Source organism: Bemisia tabaci, chromosome 2 (assembly GCF_918797505.1).
Source record: "Bemisia tabaci chromosome 2, PGI_BMITA_v3".
NCBI classification, from domain to species: Eukaryota; Metazoa; Arthropoda; class Insecta; order Hemiptera; family Aleyrodidae; genus Bemisia; species Bemisia tabaci.
In genome coordinates, this window is record NC_092794.1 from 77,722,455 (window position 1) to 77,743,543 (window position 21,089).

Consider the following 21,089-nt stretch of genomic DNA (forward strand, 5'->3'; position numbering starts at 1 on the left):
TCCGTCGTCGACCGATTAATTTCATTTGGGAGTAACGTTGATCTAGAACTGTAACGGCCTGTTTGAACCTGCAGAACCACCATGAGCAGAAGAAAAACTAACTTTATGTGAGATTACTGCCTGTTACCGAGCAAAAGTAGGTGTATTATATTAGGACGCAGACCGAACTTTCTTAGTATATTCGTTTTAGGAATTTAAAATACGTTTCAAAGAAGAAATGTGCAAAAATCAAGAGGACAAGTTCAAATCAAATTTCCGTTTGCCGCCATGGATTCCCGCGCTCATTTACACACTCACACAAGCGCGCAGCGCCGAACCTAGCTTCACTTTTTCCCCGTGCTTTTAGATACGAGCGCTCCGTCTTTATGTCTTTGAAAGGGACTCTAGCCGATGGTATGGACAGAACTAAACAACTGGCCTCTGATTGGCTCTCCAGCGGCCCCTTAACGTCAGCCATTTTGGATGTTGTGATTATTTTGATTTATTATGTTCGGTTTATCGTTTGTCAAAATTTTGTGGGATTTTTTGCACAATTTTGGTTATGCGATATTAATTTTAGCGTTTAAACGCACAAACGTTTGAATGTTGATTTGATTGTAATTTAATTAAAAAACGGGCCCCTTAACCTACGTCACGAGGTCATGTGACACGTACTGAGGCTCATGGGAAATTTTCAACTTTTCCATACCTGTATAAATCCACCTTGAGCCGAACCTAGCTTCACTTTTTCCCCGTGCTTTTAGATACGAGCGCTCCGTCTTTATGTCTTTGGCCTTTGGTTGTTTCGGTTGGTGATAATTAGGTCATGAATAATTATTTATTTTGATAATTTTATGTTAATTATTATATCAGGATACTTGCTGACTAGTGTTAATAAGATGTCAGAGTGAGTAATTAGAACCAAAATGTCTACTTGATTCTACCTTCAGGCATGGGTTGCAATGAGAGAAAATCAAGAGAGACCGCCTTTGCGAAATATTCTTCTAAATTTCCTCAATCACATCGAAAATTTGGAGAAGCCGAATGACTCTGAAGATAGCTACGAATCGGAATTTCAGGTTAGAATTCACTTCGAATTATTTATCGTACACCATCGTTGCGCACTGATTTATCTCAGACTTTCTCTTGATGTCAATATTAATATTAAGCACCCTGACCACCTGTTGGCTGTTGCCTGACATGTTGGTATCTTGGTTGTTATGAGATATATAAGCGTTTAGTCGAATTAACAAGGCTTGATTTGAACGACACCATTTTATTAGTATGTGAATAAGAACCAAGGTGTTGTGTTTATTATTTATTAATCACTGAGGTACCTTTCGGCTTACCTATCTTCAGAGTAGTACAAATTCTTTGGAACGTAAATATATCACACTTTGTTTTACACAAGTTGTTAAACTTGTCTAGAACGAAGTGTGATATATTTATGTTCCAAAGAATTTGCACTCTGAAGTAGAGTACCTTTATAGCGAGAGTATGGACAGATTGCTTGATGGAGAGCTTAGGGCCCAAAAGTGCAGCCATCCTTCTGAGCAACTTCTAACACACGAAATTTCACTGCCAGCCTACAGATTTCAATTCTAACCAAGATGGCCAAGGATGTACATCAATGAGCGTTCTTTCGGAAAAATAAGTAAAATTATGCAAAAAGTAAGCTAATCACATGCTTTATAAACAACGATTCGTAACAATTGTATTTGTAAATCACTCTGGACATTTGAAATCACGGTGTCTGCAGGTCTGGAAAACCGGGAAAAATCAGGGAATTTGATCACTGACTGGAGAACTGGGAAAAGTCAGGGAATTCAATCGAAAACCGGTGAAAGTCAGGGAATTTTCGCAATTCGAACATTTCGCGGCTATTTTTACTCGTCACTGCCGAATTGGCGGAGTCGCGCGCTCGCGTGGCTGATAATGTAAACTGCTCTGTTCAACCAGTTTGCAACACGGCCGCTAGGTTCACTAATGTGTGTTCGCTAACTTTAAAGATCGAATCGATCTGCCCTATTTAATTTATCTACTTAATTCATGCCAAATGGCAAGATAGACTAAACAGACTTGAATGAAGTTAACTTGCTAACAGCAGAAAATTACAGTAAATAATGACAGGATAATAAGTGCCCCAGTTTTGAGCAGATGGTTAATCAATTTTTTCAATAAGTTAGGAAATTTAATGAAAGTGCTAGAATTTTAGTTTTTCTTTAACTGAGTAAAGAAATATTTAATGTCAACTGCATTTTGCATGAAATTTTTCTGGTTCTTAAATCATCATGTTCACAATTGGTAAACCACCACCACCACCTTGTAGAAATATTATTGGTGGATTATATTCTAACAAGCCAACGCTTGTTGAGTATAAGACAAATTCAATACCAACAATAGGTTCTGGAATCAACTGATTTAATTGACCTTTAAAAAAAAAAAAAAAAAAAAAAACCCCGAATTAAGTAAATTTATCTAAAATTGAGAAGAGACTCGTATTTCCTCTTGATTTTAGCAAAATCTACGTAAGTTAGGCACATTTACAACTCTTGTTTTATATTTTAAGACAAAGAGACTTGTTTTTTCAGGGCACTAAGTAATATGCCAATATTTATGAAACCACCAGGGTGAACTATAGTTTGAATTTTCAAAAGTATACGGGGCAATATGTCACAAAGAGAGCGTAATAGAGCTTAAAAATTAAATTTTGAAGGTCAATTGTAGTCTGAGTATACCATTTTGGAGTTAGCTTTATTTTGAGTATTTAGGATCTCATTCCTTTCAAAAGTATTACTCAACTCCTTCCAACGCCATGGTAATTCAGAATATGACTTTATGGGGTCATTCCTAAGGATAGTTTTTTTTTTAATATTTTCTAACTAGTTCATCGTATGGCTAAACTCAAAAAGTCAGGGAATTTTGTCATTTTTTGTCATGGAAAACCTGGAATTGTCAGGGAATTTCATTCTGAAAATCTTGTAGACACCCTGGAAATTCATAGGTTGGCCGCATTTCTGGGAGTCGACTGTTCAGCAGAGATTCCTTCCTTGAGCTCGGAAGGTAGGGTTGACAAAAATCCTGCCGAATTTCCATCGCAAACTGTCTGGTGCGCAATCGGGAGCATCGATGTTTCCTTTCAGCAGACTCACTGCACTCCCCACGCGCCGCAGGATTTTTGTCAACCCTCGCCTTTTGGGCTAAGCAGGAATCCTTCAAACTCAAACCAACTTAAACGCCCCCTTTTTTTTTTCAAAGGAAAATCTGCATGATTTCTATTCTATTATCTATATGATTAGGAATTCTGAGTAATAAAGACCATGAGGAATACAAAAAATACAAATAAGGGGCCGTCCATAAACTGCGTAAGGCTCTTAGGGGAAGGGGGGGGTCTATAACAGCCTTTCGGTGCCTTACGAGGGGGGAGGAGAGGGCACGGCTGAGCCTTATGTCGGCTTTTTAGCCTATATTTCAAGAAAATGCAAAAATCCATGTTTCGTCAGGTTGATAATAAAATTCAAGATGAAATAGAGGAAATCAGGAAACCACTGATTGCTGACCGATTGAACCATGCCCTATCAATTCTCTTGATTCCCACTTCTGTACTCCGTGGGATTATGAGTAGTGACTTTTATCCTTACGTCAACTTTATACTTTTAACTATTTACTCCCAAGGCCAAAAAAATCTTCAATTTTGCTCTGTATTTTTGTTTATTAAACTAATTATATCATGAATCTTTCCTGTGAACTTACTCCAGAAATTTAGTTTCACTTATAAAAATTGTGGCCTGAAAATTTCATTTTTTCTAACGGGAAATGTAATGCTTCGATCTACGATAATTGAAAAAAAAGGGGAGTCAGTCGAGCCTCACGTAATTTTTAGAGGGGGGGGGGTTGTTAAGGGATGCCTAACGGTGCTGCACAAGGAGAAGTATGGGGGTCTAAAAATGGGAAAAAGGTCTTACGTAATTTATACTAAAGGATGTTAACTGAACACTTTGTTACATTAAACAAAGTCTGGAGTCTACTTTTTCCTCCAAGAAAAAACAAGTTTATTGGACGGCCCCTGTATACCCTTATACAGGGACCCTGGACCTTGGATCCAGAAGATTCTCTGAAGCAAGAGGAGCCCTTTTCAATTATTTCGTTTCAATCAAAATGCAACCCTCACTCTTATTTTTTGAAAAAATAATCATTTGATGTCCTACGCGGCATTTATAAATATGTTCAAAGTGTTAAAAACTTGCCTCCAGCGGGGCGCGAACTGCGGATCACCTGAATGTGAGATAATCGCATTACCGTGTGGGCTACCCGGGCCGCTGAAGGAAGGGGCGAATTTGCCAGTAGATGAAGCAAATAAAGTTCTTTCTTTCTCCACTTTAGCATACAAGAACTGAGAGTAGAGAAGAGACGCATCGGTGACACGCTCTTGCTTACTGATGATCCGCGGCAGGATTTTTGTCAACCCTAGCCTCCCGGGCCAAGACGGAATCTCTGCTAAACCGTTTGAAACGCCCATGTCTGGGCCCTAACTTTATTCGCGGAGGCATCGGTGAAGGCCTGATGAATTTTCGGAGTTTCACATCTGTCTATACTCTCGCTAAACAGGTACTCTACTCTGGAGATGGTCTAAGCCCAAAGGTACCTCAGTGATTAATAAATATTAAACACAACACCTTGGTTCTTATTCACATACTAATACTAGTTTAGTCAAACTTCCGCTAGAGACTTTGGTCCAATTTTTATACTTACTGCCAACTATTGTTACAACAAAACCGCCTGGCAACGTTGTGCCTGCAACATTAAGGTTTCCAAAGAGAAAAATTTGGGTAGTGATGATGATCAAATCCATTATTTTTGACCCGTGGGAACAATGCCTGCAATTCATTTAACAGTACCTAGTGTGAGTTCTTGACTTCTTGCGGGTGACTTTCTTGGTCAGTTTACATTTCTCTGGGACATGGCTCAAAAATGAACAGAATTTACTCTTTGAAATTGTCTTTACCCAGATAGATTGTATCTTTCTACAACCAGAGAAATGGCATGATGGTTGTGGGATGACATCAAATATTAGGTCAGCTGATCTCAGATAATTTTCCTTCTTTCTGTGTTCTGGGCGTACAGGACAGAAGGAAGTCATTTGAAACAGGTTCTATTAAATTCTGCTCAATTGTCATGTGCTAAGGAGCTCAGGCATAAGGGCCCCCGAGAAGCAATTTTATAATGATGACTATACTAGAGCACTGAGCAGTCATTCTGCAACATTTAATGTTGAGAACATCCTATTATTCACAGTGCTGTGAGTTCTTCAATGTATGCGGTCAATAATATGCAATGCCAGGTACATAGCAAGGAGTAAGGCGGTGAAGCTTTGCAAGAGGAAATTTTTATGTGAGCAACAATCATGATAATGTTCACTTAATCTATATAAAAAATGTTACTATTGAGTAGGGTGTAAGTTGGAATTTGGCTCCATCTTGCTGTTATTAAGCTGTCCTTATGGAACTGAACCTATTGTCATCAAGGCAGACCAATTTTCCGTATCGGAACCCTCTCATAATCTGGAGATACAGGGCCTGTTCCTCACTGATTGTGCCTAGTCTAAAACAACGTAAGTAACCTAACCTTTAAAGATCTGAAATCAGATCCAAGACATAGAGAAAATACAGAGGGTGGTGGCCAGGCAGCCATCTTGAAGATTTGCTGTGGCGTAGAAAAGTACGCGGACTGGCGCGCTGTTCAAAAAAAAGTACATTTCATGATGGAACCTGTATAAAGACCTACATCACCACTCAAACTAACATTGAAAGTCGTATAATTGAACATCAGTCACCATGACTATTGAATTTCTGCTCTTTTGAAGCACGAGCACGTAATTTAACATGGTTATACCCTCAAACGGGACAAGTTGAGATAAAATTTGTTATTATATGTGGTCCCAGTCACTCAGGCACTGCTCACCTGGGGCTGGGGTATAAGCGTGGGATTAGCCATTAGCTATTTGAAAATGGTAAAAAAAAAAAAAAAAAAAAAAAAACACTTACGAATTACTTTCAGTTACAGCCGAACATTGATAGTAAACCATATTGAAACCAAAAAAGTCACAGTTACAAGTTTTTAGAGCCAAAATAAGTGGGAACCTCACAACCTTTCCCGCTCCTTTTTAAAGAGGTTGTTCCTAAAACGCCGATTTTGGCCCCCCCCCCCCCCTGGATTTGGCCCAAACTTTGCTCAGATGTTGTACTAAGTGTCCCTCATGCTAGGACAAAATTTCAGCCCCCTCGGATAATTAGGGGGGAGGGGGTAGGGGGGCAAAGTTGAAATTTTTTTAAAACTTTAAAAATCGATATCTCGCGAACGGTTTGAGTGTAAGTGTTGCGGTTTGCGCTAAAAAACGTCAAAAAATATTCTCTACAAGAATATTAATGCTGTTTGCAAGGTTGCGTAATTTATCGCGGCCATAAATCGATTTTTTCGATTTTGAAGGTTCGACTTTTTTTCGTTTTTCGTCTCTCCTCTCTTTGGAATCGTTGCTACGTGAATAAAAACCTGTTGAGGTGATTTTCCATAAAATTCTGCATCTACCACACTTTGTTTGATGTAGGGGAAACAATTCGTTCGTGAGTTATAGCGATTTTTCTGCGCGTTATCGGTTACGCGCGGGCGGCTTATCGGCGGCGCTCCATCCCGCGCGGGCAAGGCAGAGGTTGTTTCACCGCTAGGGCCTTATATTCATGCTGTAGGCTGTAATTATCGATATTTTCTCCTCCCCCCACCCTTCCCCTGCAGTACATATTTGTTTAATACTTCGTTATACAGGGTATCCCAGACCACCCGTAACAGGTCTTTTTCTCGGTCGGTTTAGGTAGTACGAAGGGGGGGGGGGGCCGCGGGAGTAAATAGGGAATTGACCCCAAGGAATCCGAATTTCACGGTCCCGAAACCCCCCATGCCCCCTTGTGAGGTAAAGAGGGGGTCACGATCCCCAAAGTCGGGAGACATTGTGCCTCCCCCTTTTACCCCCCGAGGGTGGCTAGGGGGGCATCGGGACCATGAAATTCGGATTCCTTGGGGTCAATTCCCTATTCAATCCCGCGGCCCCCCACTTCGCACTACCTAAACCAACCGAGAAAAAGACCTGTTACGGGTGGTCAGGGATACTCCGTATAACGAAGTATTAAACAAATATGTATTGCAGGGGAAGGGTGGGGGGAGGAGAAAATATCGATAATTACAGCCTACAGCATGAATAGAAGGCCCTAGCGGTGAAACAACCTCTGTCTTGCCCGCGCGGGATGGAGCGCCGCCGATAAGCTGCCCGCGCGTAACCGATAACGCGCAGAAAAATCGCTATAACTCACGAACGAATCGTTTCCCCAAGATCAAACAATGTGTGGTAGATGCAGAATTTCATGGAGAATCACCTCAATAGGTTTTTATTCACGTAGCAACGATTCCAAAGAGAGGAGAGACGAAAAACGAAAAAAAGTCGAACCTTCAAAATCGAAAAAATCGATTTATGGCCGCGATAAATTACGCAACCTTGCAAACAGCATTAATATTCTTGTAGAGAATATTTTTTGACGTTTTTTAGCGCAAACCGCAACACTTACACTCAAACCGTTCGCGAGATATCGATTTTTAAAGTTTTAAAAAAATTGCAACTTTGCCCCCCTGCCCCCTAATTATCCGAGGGGGCTGAAATTTTGCTCAAGCATCGGGGACACTTAGTACAACATCTGAGCAAAGTGTGGGCCAAATCCAGGGGGGGGCCAAAATCGGCGTTTTTGGAACAACCTCTTTCAAAGACTTTCCTGCGATCCTATTGACGTATCAGAAGGGCGGCTTCATTTTTAGGTGTGACCTAGAAAAGTACACTTCTCCGCTCGCCACCACTCTCTGTATTTTCTCTATGGATCTAAGTAATCCAGATCAGCAGACCTTATACTCCAGAGAAGGTTCCCCATGATAAACTGGAGAACAGAGTTTTATGGTCTTGGAGTATTCTAGATAGAATATTCATGAATGGTTTGTTATATTCTGAGAAAAGTATTATGTTTAGTTGACATTTCGACCGTGTCAGGAAGCAATGTGATGGAAGCAGCAGTCCTTACAGTTAAACAAAAGCTGAAGCCATCATACCCTGTTACATTACTATCACTTTAGATTACTTTTCTTTACGAGTAGAGTTTCTCTAAAATTTTATTATTTTCACCACCCCTTTTTTTTCCGTAGGAACTCAAATTATTTAGCGAATCATTGAAACATGAAGAGGAATACAGCTGTTCTGAAGGTGAGAAGAGTGTGAACAAGAAGAAGAACCGTTACAAAGATATCCTTCCGTGTAAGTCGTATAAATAAGTTGAATTTATCTCTCCCTCCTTTCCCAGGTTTTTAGTGTATTTTCCGAAGTAGGGATGGACGAATATCGAATTCGAATGCAATTTTTCGAATATTCGAAATTTGTCGATTGCAATTATTGGGATTATTTGAAAAAATGAATCTTGCAATTTCGAATACTTTGAAGCGAATATTCAAATCTTTCCAATAATTGCATCAGTTTTTGATTTTTTTGTAACGGTGCTACGCAAATATAACAGGGTGGTGGAACAAAGCTTGCACAGGGCTCTATTTTTCGCACTTTTGAGAAAGTTTTTCTACACGATGGACTTTTTTTTAAACATTCTGGTGGTAACTTAGACTCTAGGGCATGCAGGTCTGTATTGAATGGTCTGTAGGTCTAGAGGGGAATTTTTTAACTTTGTAACTTTTTTAACTTTTGTTTATGTATGAAACTGTAGGAGGAAAAGTAATAGAAAACCGCAGTTTTACCTTTTTGAATATTAATCGGTTATTCAAAAACTTCCACCAACATTCAATTGTGATGCGATTATCTCGGTGACAATGTATCGAATATCCGATTATTGAAATATTCAACATCCCTATTCCGAAGATATATATATGTTTGTTTGTTTGTAACAAGGTGGAGAAATGGTGCTGGATCCATACCATTTCGGGGGGAAACAAAGCCAAGAAATTCCAAAAATTAAAATTAGAGTCAAACTTAAATTTTTTGAACTCTAATGCGCAACAGTATGCACTTGTACGTATATGTTTGTTTGTATGTATGTATGTATTGTATTTGTATTAATTTCCGCCTTTTTAAGATTTTTCGATTTTTGAGCTGTTATATTTTTCTTAAATTGCAAGATATTTTGACCAATGGGCCTGTTGCAAACTTTTGCTAGAGCAAAACTAAGAGTTGTTTCTTATAGATAATGCCTCAAAAATCACGATGAGCGCATCGGCAAACTCTGAAATGCACTCACAACTTCACAATCTGCGTAAGAAATTTGCGGTTTTTTGAGCTTCCCGCTTCAAAAACGATACTATGGCACAGGTGAACATTTTGTAAGAGGAGTCGTTCCATCGTCGGCAATAATCACCATAGCCGACGCCAATCCGCCAAAACACGTTTGATGGGACGAGATAACACCTGAACTGGATTAGACCAGATATCAATCGGTGTGTTAACGTTCATATTTTCCACGCCCGAATTGATTGACCTTGAACTCTCCTTGAATTACGCGCGGAACTGAGTGCAAGCGTCGGCCATGATGAATATCGCCGACGATGGAGCGACTCCTCTAACAAAATGTTCACCTATGCCGTAGTATCGTTTTTGAAGCGGGAAGCTTAAAAAAACGCAAATTTCTTACGCAGATTGTGAAGTTATGAGTGCATTTCAGACTTTGCCGATGCGCTCATCGTGATTTTTGAGGCATTATCTATAAGAAACAACTCATATTTTTGCTCTAGCAAAAGTTTGCAACAGGCCCATTTTTTTGTATTTTGTAGAGACTTATTAGAGCTACTATTCTGCCAAAAAAAATTGATGTTTGAGGTAATAGATTTTGAAAGCTGGGGCTCAAAAATGGGGGGAGGTAAAAATCTTGTCCACTCGATAACTCGAATTAAAATGAATATATTGAGCTGAAATTTTTATGGGTTTTAGTTTTTCCCTTGAACTGATTTGGTATTGAATTTAAGTAAAACCGGCTTAGCCATTTAAAAACGGCGAGCTTTGAAATTTTAAGGCGAGGCGGCTGCGCGGCATGCGGGGAGCCGCACAGTGGCCCAGGGGGAAACAGTTTTTGGAAAAACTGTTCGTGTACAGTGGGTCAGGGGAAGGAAGATTTTGGAAAAAATTTTCGTCACACAGTGGGTCAGGGTAAGAGATCTGTCTTTGAACAAAATCTCACCCATTTGACAACTATTTTCAAAATTCGAAAAAAAATCGCTGTAAAAAATCTAAAAAACCGGTAAATTCCAAGACTCCTGCTCCCAATTTGGGAAATACACTTGCCTCCCCGCGGTGGATGCGCAAGTAACTTAAAGAAAGGAAGAAACAACTGAAAAGATGCGCGCAAAGCGGGCGTCTTGGGGAGGGGGGGGGCTTTGCTCCCACCCACCAAAAACCGGAACTGAGCGAAGTGTAGCGTCGGTTTTTTTTATATACCAAAGTTAGTTTTTTTTTTACAATGTTACCAGTGAACTTTTCGAGACCTACCCATCGACACTTAATTAAGTGTAGAGACTTACTGTGAGACTGTTATGCAGCCTAAACATATTACCCTTAGTTTATAGTGACATCAAAACAGAATTTTGGCTTTACCTTAACAGAGCCAACAAAATACTTATTGTTGTTTATATATTTTCTTTAAGATAATAAATGAATTCCAAAATGAAGCATTTATACACACCTTCATATCCTCTGTAAGGAAAGAATAAGAAGACAAAAACTTTCTTGCAATTTAAAGTCAAAGTTTTTAACATTTAAACATTGGTTGTTCAGGAAAGTGTTTCAACTTTTGTTTCAGTCAACATTACCCGCGTCATTTTATCTGAATATGCCGGCATTCCTGGAAGTGATTACATCAATGCTAACTATATTAAGGGTGCTAGTGGCTCTATGGCCTACATTGCCTCTCAAGGGCCTCTGCCGAACACTGTCAATGACTTTTGGCGCATGGTTGTTCAGTGTGAGGTTCAAGTTATCATAATGGCTTGCAATGAAGAGGAATCTGGCAAGGTATCACCCTTTCAGTAACATTTGGAAGGAGCATTGTTATTATTCAAGAACAAAAGCTCCAGAATTATTCAATCCTTTATTACTCCACTCTATTCAAACTTTGTTAAATTTAAGATCATATGTAAAAGCATTTTTCTCCTCATTTTTTCTTGGTGTGGCATTTTGAACACAGGTATCATCTCAAATTTCAAACTCTCTATTGTACTTTCTTAAGATTGCTCTTGTTCCCCCCCCCCCCCCCCCGAATTGTGTGGTCATCAAAGATTTAGAACTATCTGTACGCTTACTGTTTCTTTTCATCTCTTCTTTTTTCTTTTCCGGTTTTTTAAATGTTACTTTTTAAAGTTGTTAATCTTTCTTAGACAGAGGTACCACCCTGTATACCTCTTAAAATACAAGCTTTTTTTATTCACTAATATTCTGTGATACAAAACCACTCAACCTCGACTTTTTCTTTTTGTCAAAGCAGCACAAATGTGAAAACTACTGGGTTGAAAATGACTCTGAAGAGAAGCAGTATGGAATGGTGACAATTAAGCTTTTGAAAGCAAGCACTATTTGCCATGATTTCTCTGTCCGGACCATGAAGCTTACGTATACAAATCCACAGTCTCAACATGGTATAAAAATCATTTAATCTTTTGTGCGATCCCTATAATATTTGCTGCCTTAAGGTGCTTTTTATGTGAGACTTATTATTCATTTTGCTTTTTCAGTATGTCTTGAGTGAATGATCCGATTGAATTAGTCTGTAGCACATTAGAATCACAGCCAAATGACTGAGGATTACTACTGACAAAAAGAACATCCAAGTCGGCCAGTTTTAACATTAGTTGACAGACAAGAAAAGAGTAGTGTATCTAATTGATATCGTGATTCTCAGTGATAATAACATCCAAAAAACCTGACAAGAAAAGGTAGTGAAGCATACAGATCCAGCAAATTAGGTGAATGATTTGTGAAAGATGAATACATTTTTAAAAGTGCCAACCATAATCTCCTCCACGGGTATTACCTCCAAACAGCTGAATAATGCACTAGATGAGCTCAGGGTCTCAAAACAAGATACATAAAATGCAAAAAGCTGTCAACAGCAAATACTTCCTAACATGTCATATGATCAGGAATTTTTTGTCTCTGAAATATTAACAATATCATTAAAATAGTAGCATTCAGTAATAAAGTATGACAGTACGAGGTCTGTCCGGAAAGTATCCAACCTTGTTGATTATCTCGCCATCAACGGTTAATAAAAGGTTGGGGCCTGGGATTATCTTTGCAGGAACTCTCCTGGGTGCTGGTGCACAGCCAGATTATCACACGTTGACACAGTCGTTGGTAATTTGCTGATTAGTGCGTGCTATACTGCTGTGATCGTCGGATTTCGTTTTTCCTAAAAAAGAAAAAGTTAAGGAGAGAGGGGTGGGCAGAGTTTGTGAAAAGATCATCACAGGGGACGCGTCTTGGGTCTACGGGTACGACCCTGAGACAAAAGTGCAATCGTCAGTTTGGATCGCACCTGGGAGACCTCGCCCGTAGAAAGCTCGGAAAGTCGCAGCAATATGAAGACAATGTTGACTGTCTTCTTCGATCATAAAGGTATTGTCCATCATGAATACGCTCCCCAAGGCCCCATAAGCTATGTAAAGTTTCTTGGTAGCTCTCTTTACTGATAGTAGAGTTTTGGGGAGCGTATTCATGATGGAAGACACCTTCATGATCGAAGAACATTGTCTTCATATTGCTGCAACTCTTCCGAGCTTTCTACGGGTAAGGTCTCCCAGGTGCGATCCAAACTGACGATTGCACTTTTGTCTCAGGGTCGTACCCGCAAACCCAAGACGCGTCCCCTGTGATGATCTTTTCACAAACTCTTCCCACCCCTCTCTCCTTAACGTCTTCTTTTTTAGGAAAAACGAAATCCGACGATCACAGCAGTAAAGCACGCACTAATCAGCAAATTACCAACGACTATGTCAACGTGTGATAATCCGGCTATGCACCAGCTAGGGATGTCGATACTCAGGGAAGTATCGATACTCGGTATCGATACTGGTATCGACTCTAAGCATCGATACCGGTATCGATCATCGAGCTGAAGTATCGATACTTTTGAGGTATCGATACCATCGATACTATTTCTGAATTATGCCGTGATTCTGAGTGTGCATATGTCTGTCGGCCGTTAAATTCCGCCAGATTTACGCCTCTCTCGAAAAAGCCCTGTTTGCGTCCTTAGTCAACTATTTTGAGCCCTTAACTACAGTTATCGAACTGAGCTTTTACCATTTTTATTGAAGTATAATCATCTTGAGAAACTTGATTACTCCGTCGTTTGTCACAGTGCATCATGAAGGTGAAATAGCGGGGAGAGATTTTTTTAAAAAAGAAAAAGAGGCCTTCTTCATGGCCAAATCAGATTAAGTATCGATACCGTCGATACTGGGGTCTTGGCATCGATACTGCATGGTATCGATATCGTGGAGTATCAATGCCGAGTATCGTTAAGTATCGTTCCAGGTCATCAGGCTTGAATGAGACCAAAATCAAGTTTAAACTTAGTTTCATTAAGTCAAGTAAAACTTCAGAGAAAGTTTCATCTTGATTATTTTCAGTAATAAAGTGATAGGACTAATTTATATAAATTCACTGAATCTACTTTTGTTCATCAAGTCTTGGTTTTTCAGAGGAAAGAACTGTTTGTCAGTTCCACTATTGTGCATGGCCTGATCATGGAGTTCCACCTTTAGTGAAACCTCTTCTCGACATGGTGCGATTAGTTCGAGACACCCAAGCATCAGAAACCCTACCAGTGCTTATTCATTGCTCTGCTGGCTGTGGAAGGACAGGCACAATTTGTGCAATTGACTATGTGTGGGGACTTTTAAGAGCAGGTGTAAGTTTCAGCTCCTGTGATTTTTCTTTTTAGTGTAGTTTTCAAATGCGAATACTCTATTGCAATCTCCCCTGATACCAGACCTAAGTTGAAAACCTTCAAAAGAGTCCTATCTGAGACTTGTCCACCTTGGCTATCACCACTTCATCACCAGTAAAACACTGAGTAAAGAGGGTAGCACCACGCTTTTAGAGCTGAGGTTTGAGGCAGCTTCATACACGGAGCGGCATCGCCGTGCGAGGTAGGTATCCAGCGTGGACACTAATGCCGCATCGGACAGTGCGCCGGGGGATTGCATTCTCCTGCGAGCCAGCTTAGATAGTGATGCCAATACCCGGCATCGTCACATGATGCTGCCTCACTTGCGATGCCCGCCTTTCAGCTCTCAAGGCAAACAGCATAATTCAGAGGAGGATGAATTATCCTAATTTTCAGCTGATGCACGACATTTACATGAGACCCACTGCAATATGCTGCAAAATGCTGTACATCAGCTTAAAATAAAGGTGATTGGGCGGAATTTAAGTGCGTTTTTATCATAATTTCGCCCTTGAACTAAATGTTCGCGATAAAAGATACATTTTTCAACGGCAAACGAATTTCGGACCGGGTATTTGAGCTCTTCAAGAAGGGATGAAGGGTAGGGTGGACATTATTTTTGACTTTTCGGAACTTTGAAGTGCCGAACCCGGCAAATGGTTCCAATTGAAGAGGAAATAACAGGAAAAAAATAATAATTGGGGAAACAATTTTAAGACGCTCCTCATAGAGCCTAAAGTTCCGAGCGTGGCGCGCAAAAGCGCGTTTTTCTGTCATTTCGCGAATTTTTTCTCCCCTGTAAAATGTTGCTACGGCTTTAAAACTTTTGAAAGTAACACACTTTTTAGAGCCGTTTTCGAGAAAAGTAACCCAATTTGCGTGGCCCATTTAAAAAAGCCCTTTTCTCTGCGATTTTGCCAATTTTTTCACAACAATCTCCCCGCTTGGTGTGTTTTTTTTTCTGTACCTTTAAGATATTGCTATGGCTTTGAAAGTTTCTTAAAAAACACACTTTTAAACGTCCTTTTTGAGAAAAATAACAACATTTACCTCACCAAATCCCCCTCTCCCCCCTTCAAAGTGACCACATCATAGTGCGATTTTGTCGATTGTTCGTAACTTTTCCCGGTATGGTTTGCCTGAACGAGAGGAAATATTCTCTTCTCCCCGAAATGTTTCCTACTCTCTAAGAGAATCCTCCCCCCCCCCCAGTTAAATTTCCTCCTCCCCCACAAGAAAATGTCTCCCTGTGGGACAAAAATTGTCCTCCCTTCTCTCAAGAAAAATCTATCATTACCTTTAATATCATATGATTCTAAAGTTTCTCATTTTAGGCTGTGTACATTGTATCCTTAAAACAGGGTGAAAAAATAGAGTCTATATTAGACACCTAAAGTGCCTAGAATTGTGTTATTAAGATCATAAAATTTCTTTCCAGGGAGGCCCTCCAGTCCCCCGCTGAATGAGTAAAGTTGCCCCACATTGTGGGAGGGGGGGGCACCACTGATAAGACCTCATTTGTCAACATTTAACTCCTCTTTCTCAAAATCACAAAAATTATACTCACCTCCGTCATTCACTGGAGTTTCAATCTAAACTTGTGAAAACACTTGTGAAACGAGTGGGCCCCCCCAGAAATCTCGTGGCCCCCCCAGAATAACGGGATCCTCCATTCCTCACCCCCTCCCCCCGCTCTCCTCACCACGAAAGGTGGTCCCATGGCCCTTCCCAGAGAAATTTCCTAGCTACGCCCCTGTCAATATTCATACCAGTTATAAAATGCAAAGTGTAAGTACGTATCTGTCAGCGCTTATTAAAAAGTACACATCAAAAAAGTATTGAGAAATCACACTTCAAGTATTCTTACAAGCATCAACACCGCTCTTTGAGACCTCGAAAATTATACTCTAAATGATCAATTTTTGTCAAAAACTGCGGAAAACGGCCGTCTTATACGCTCTAATTTTCAAAATTTACCTGGGGGCCCCGGAACCCCCCCCCCCCTCTCCTGACCTGAGGCATATTCCAGACCCCCTGCCGTGGGGGGGGGGGGGCAAAACCTAGGCTTGCACCCACTACATGAAACCTAGATCCGGCCTTAGCTGCGGAAATTGATGCGTTGCCATTTACGGATTTTATGCCGAATAAAAAGTTTCAAGCTTCGTTAGATGGACTATAAAAATCAGTGTGTTCAATTTTTTGGCAGGCAAAATTTCATTCAAGGATTGAAGGAAGTTTACATCCATATGAGTCAGTGCATATTTCCCGATAAATATTTAAACTATATAATTCGAGATTAAAACCTGTCGATGGCAACCGCGCTGTCCCAATCGGGAACTTGACTGCCTGAATGATACCTTTCACGGTCGCATTGATGCGGGCAATAGAGAGGACCGGGGCTCGTAATTTTCTATGAACTCACACACAACTTGTAGCCCAGTCCTTTTTCACGACTTTTAAATCAGCAAAAATGCAGTGTTCCTAATCAAAGATTTGGATTATGTGTAAAATTTTTCTTAAACTTGTACTAAAAGCGGTGCAGATATCTCAATTTGACACTTTCTTTTGCTTTCCATGAAGACTTTATGACAAACATGAAAAAAAAGGTGGAAAAAACGTTTGTTTTTTCATGTTACCATAGTCAAGGGTTTCTGTGTAGACATGTGTATCTTAATGGCAAACGGAGTGAAGACATACGTAACAAGCATGAAACGGTGACTTATTGAAATATCATCACGGCATTTAGACAGAGTCTTGTCAAAGTTTGAGAAAAATCCTAAAGTTCGATTGGAAGTTTAACACTGTCGCTGAAAAAAAAGAAGCAAAAATACCCTGGGCTTCAGGGTATGTTAAAATTCATATGAGATAACGAGCCTCGGTGTCCTCAATTGTCCACTTCAATGTGATACATGGATTATTAAAGTCCCTACTTAGACATGAATAGAAAAATGTAAGCGTGAAGTGAGATAGTAACTGTAAAAGCTCAGTTTATGCTGTTGGCGTTGAAGAGTTGAAAAATATGAGCAAATAGCAATCTATTGAAACGGGACTTGAAGCGCACCGATGTCTACTGAGGTCTTAGGTTTAGTTTTTCAAACTAATAGGGGGCTCACAAAAAATTGGAAAAAGTACACCTGTACTGAATGAATATTGAGATGTCAGCGTTCTCAATCTCCTCAAGAACAAGTGTGGCACATCGAGCAGGAGCAAGAAAAAACACAGACTCTCATGGAAAAATAAGATTTTTTTTCTTAAATAAAAATTCGGAATGTTCCGGAAATTACTGAAAACCGGAGATGTGTTCAAATTTGTGAGATATCTCTTAAATGGGGGGCTTGGAAGACAAGGCGCATGTGAGCAGTTTTTGCTATTTCCAGAAATACGTGTTAGAAGTTTCGAAATTACATGTATCCTTTGGGCGGAAAGAAAGTTAAAACTGACTCTGATGCTTAAAAAATGGAATTTAGGAGCGAATTTTTCATAGAATATGTATTCAAACTACATATAGTTTCACTTGAAATCATTAATGTCTCATTTTTTTTCAAAAGCTGCACTTACGCGCCTTGTCCTCCAAGCCCCTTAAACAAACTAAGGCACTGAAAAAAGACGTATTGAAGCAGCAAAAAAAGTTCGAAGAAATTTTTTCAGGAAGCATTTTTTACGCTTTAAGCTGTTGAAATACCAGCTGTGAAACGCAAGTAGCAAAATGTTTTGAAGAAAAACCAGGGAGCCTGGGACCTGAAAACTATCCGAATCGATCAAGTAACAAATTACACATGAGAAATTGGGTAATAAAGCTTAAGAAAGCGGAGTTCCAAGAAATTTTTGTCACCCCAGCCCTTGAGATTTTTCGAAATTTTTCTGTTCTTCAGTTTTAACTTTGAAATTAATTTATTTTAATTTAAAAAAATCATCCAATGAAATCGTTGCCATAAAATTTGTTGAGCTATTTGACGTCACTGAAGGCCCTTAAAAGAATTTGCGATGAACCCTGTTGGAGCTGGCAAAACCATGAAGAAAAGAAAATTTCATCCCTTACATTTGGGTCATTCGACGTCAACTGTGCCAGGCTCGGAACCCGACCCCGTCCGATTTGGCTGAAAATTAGTATACGGGGTCTTTACATCATTATAATGTTTTAGGGGGGGGGGGGATAAAATGATCCAAACACGTCACTCGAAATGGTAGAGCTGATATAATCTAAAGCTGATCGGTATAATCGGAACCACAAAGCGCTATCACTAGGTACACTAGACTCGCTGCCTCGAAGGTACGACCACGCGCCGCGGGCCCCTCAGAGTATATATCTCGGTATCATCCGGAAGAGCGATGACGTCCGAAGATGTCATTGCGATGACCAATGCTCCAAGGTAGATACTCTGAGGTCGCTGAAATGCACGCGCGAGCTTGCGCTCCGAAAGCGATGGCTTTCGGGCTGAAGGAGCTGGAGAGCATAATAGAATGCGGCCCTAGAAACGTAAGTGATATGGCCTCATTCTATTACAACAAGAAACTAATTTGAAGGGTTTTCCCATCTGACGCCCCGTTCGCGAGATATCGACCCCCAAAGATGGGGTGAATTTTAGCGGTATTCAAAAACGCCCGTTTTAGCGATTCTCATTTTCTTGACCTCCTTCTCTTTGACTCTCCATAGCGAGACTCTGTATCAATGCATCATACTTTGTAAGAATGTTTCTAGACCAATTTTTCATGTACATTCTAAGTATGCCATCGAAATTAAGCTAAAAATTATTCTAATGGCCGTAATTTAGGGTTTTTTAAAATTTACGATTTTTTCGCCTTTCAATGTTCAAATTGAATTCTCTAAAAAACTGTCTCTCAGATGTTCGATTTTTTTTTTACTTCAAGCTTAGGATATATACTTTTGGTTGATATACTTTTTTCAATGGAACTCTGACGGTTAAGGGCCTAAACAAATTCAAATAGGCCCAAAAAGGTCAAAAATGGTAAAAAAAGACGAATTTTTACATGTTAATCCAAATCTTTCGATAGGAAACTCTTCAATTATCGATATTTTTTCCCTTTTTACCCTCTAATATGTATAAAATCAGACTAGCAACGCTTCCCATACATTCACCAATCGATCAACGGCCTGAGGGAAACCGGAAACCGGAAACCGACCAAAAATCCTCGAAATTTACCCAAAAAGGCGATTTTTCACATCGTAACCTATGCATTCCATGGATTGTAACTGCCATTTCCAATTTTCTCTATCTATTTCAACCTTAAGGTATATACTTACGAGTAATAAACACTTACTAACGTGCATCGATGGGGCATGGATCTAAACGGAAATTAAAACCGGCCGGAAATGCTCGAAAATGACGGCGAAAAACGATTTATTACACGGGAACCGATGCATCTCCTGAATAGTCACTGAAATTTTAATTTTTTCGCTTTACTTAAACCTTCTGGTGTAGTCTTTCAAGTACTTACCACTAATAAAAGTGCATCGATGTGTTACGGAGCTAAACGGAAATGGAAACCGGTCGGAAATGCTCCAAAAAAGGCGGGTTTTCCCACGGTAATCCGAGCATCTCATGAATAGTCACTGCAATTTTCATTTTTTTTTCTCTTCTTCGAACTCAAGGTGTACTTTTGAAAAGCTTACATTACACATTATCCATTTATTGGTAAAATGTCGAAAAAAACCGAATTAGAAATAAAGTGAAAATTCAAAAAAAAAAAAAAAGAAAGGCCAAAAATGACGTTGAATAAGTGGAGTTGATTTGAAGCGATGATATGATTTAAAAGAGCCGATGCTTGCATCATAAAAATCGCCGATTATAAACTTGACGGTGGAAAAATATGATGCACTTCATCGATCCTTTGGAGGACCTTTCTTAAGGTAGAGGCAGCCTGACACTCCATTAGATTGATATAATCCACTCCGTAGATTGATATTTCAGTTCCTCTAATCTTTTCTCTCCTGAGCTATAACAAAGAGAAGGTGACTCAGAGTAACTGCCCCCGGGGTCGGCCTCTTCTCTATCTTTTGATTGAGCTCAGTGGTCAAGTACGGCCTCCAGTGATGTGGTCAGGTCAAGTCAAGACCTTAGGTTCCTCTTTCTTTTCTGAAACTCTGGTTTTTATGGTTTTACTAGTCGTTCCGTCACGGCCAGCCAAGGGTCTTCGCCCCCTTGACCCCCCGATCACTCGCTACGCGAGTGACATGCGGCTCGCTCCGCGAGCTATTTTTCTCAGTGATTGGACATTTATATATATATATATAGGAGTTTATTATTCAAATTACAAGTTTTACAATAAGACGAGCTTATGCGCCCCTCAGTATTGATAAACCTTAGAACTAGTTTTTTTAGACTTATTACGTAAGTCTCTAAAAACATTAAAAGACAATGATAAACTTAAGCGATTTGAAGACAAGAGAAAGATGACAAGTGGCCTATTATACAGGGTGTCCCAAAAGTCCCTTCCACCCCCTCTAAAATTTTACCTAATTAATATTTTAAAACGAAACTTTGGGGATGTTCATCGATCACTGTTAGCTACTTTTGGGGCCCCCCAAAATTTTCGGGCCCCCCCGTGGGGAGGGGCTGCGGACCCCAACTTTTTTTTTTTTCAAATGGCAACCCCTATCTTGTGATACCTCATTCGAAAGAGCATAAAAAACTAAGAATTTTGGCGCAGATCAATATCTTAATTTTTGACCGAATTATGATAGGTCAAAGGTCAAATTTGACCTATTTTCAAAAAATCATAACTCCGGTTCAAATTATCGTAATGAAAAAAATGAAACGGGAAAATTTACCAAATTGTAAGTAATTTTAAGCAAAAATAACAGAAATTACTTCGAACTAATTTTAAGGGGGGTTTCGGACCCCCAAACACGCCAATTAAAAGGTCATCCAATGTTCCCGCGAAATAAGCCAATTTCCCCTAGATTTGCCTCCACATTAGTTCAGTAAGGTCAAAATCAGTTCAACATTACGTTGGCAAGTCCTCAAATTTCGGGAAAAGTTTAAAAAAAACGAAATTTAAGGTGATTAAATTTGACCGTTTAAATTTTTTTTTTTTTTAACTTTTCCCAAAAGAGGACTTGCC

At 39.7% G+C, this 21,089-nt stretch overlaps 2 protein-coding genes across 5 annotated transcripts in view; both read left to right on the top strand.

Annotated features, from left to right (window-relative positions):
* LOC140223884 (uncharacterized) overlaps positions 1-21,089 on the top strand; it is a 526,084-nt gene that overhangs the window by 274,270 nt on the left and 230,725 nt on the right. The window lies entirely within an intron of this gene.
* Positions 789-21,089, top strand: part of LOC109037896 (uncharacterized) — a 65,472-nt gene continuing 45,171 nt past the window's right edge. The window contains exons 1-5 of one of the 4 annotated variants that reach the window (XM_019052750.2): positions 789-1,058; positions 8,215-8,323; positions 10,860-11,071; positions 11,538-11,691; positions 13,759-13,967. In XM_019052750.2, coding sequence (XP_018908295.2) covers positions 942-1,058; positions 8,215-8,323; positions 10,860-11,071; positions 11,538-11,691; positions 13,759-13,967 — 801 coding nt within the window. In that variant the 5' untranslated portion in view covers positions 789-941. Of the gene's footprint in view, positions 1,059-8,214; positions 8,324-10,859; positions 11,072-11,537; positions 11,692-13,758; positions 13,968-21,089 lie in introns of those variants that run through there. The other 3 variants (XM_019052752.2, XM_019052751.2, XM_072296340.1) reach the window with 3 other exon arrangements.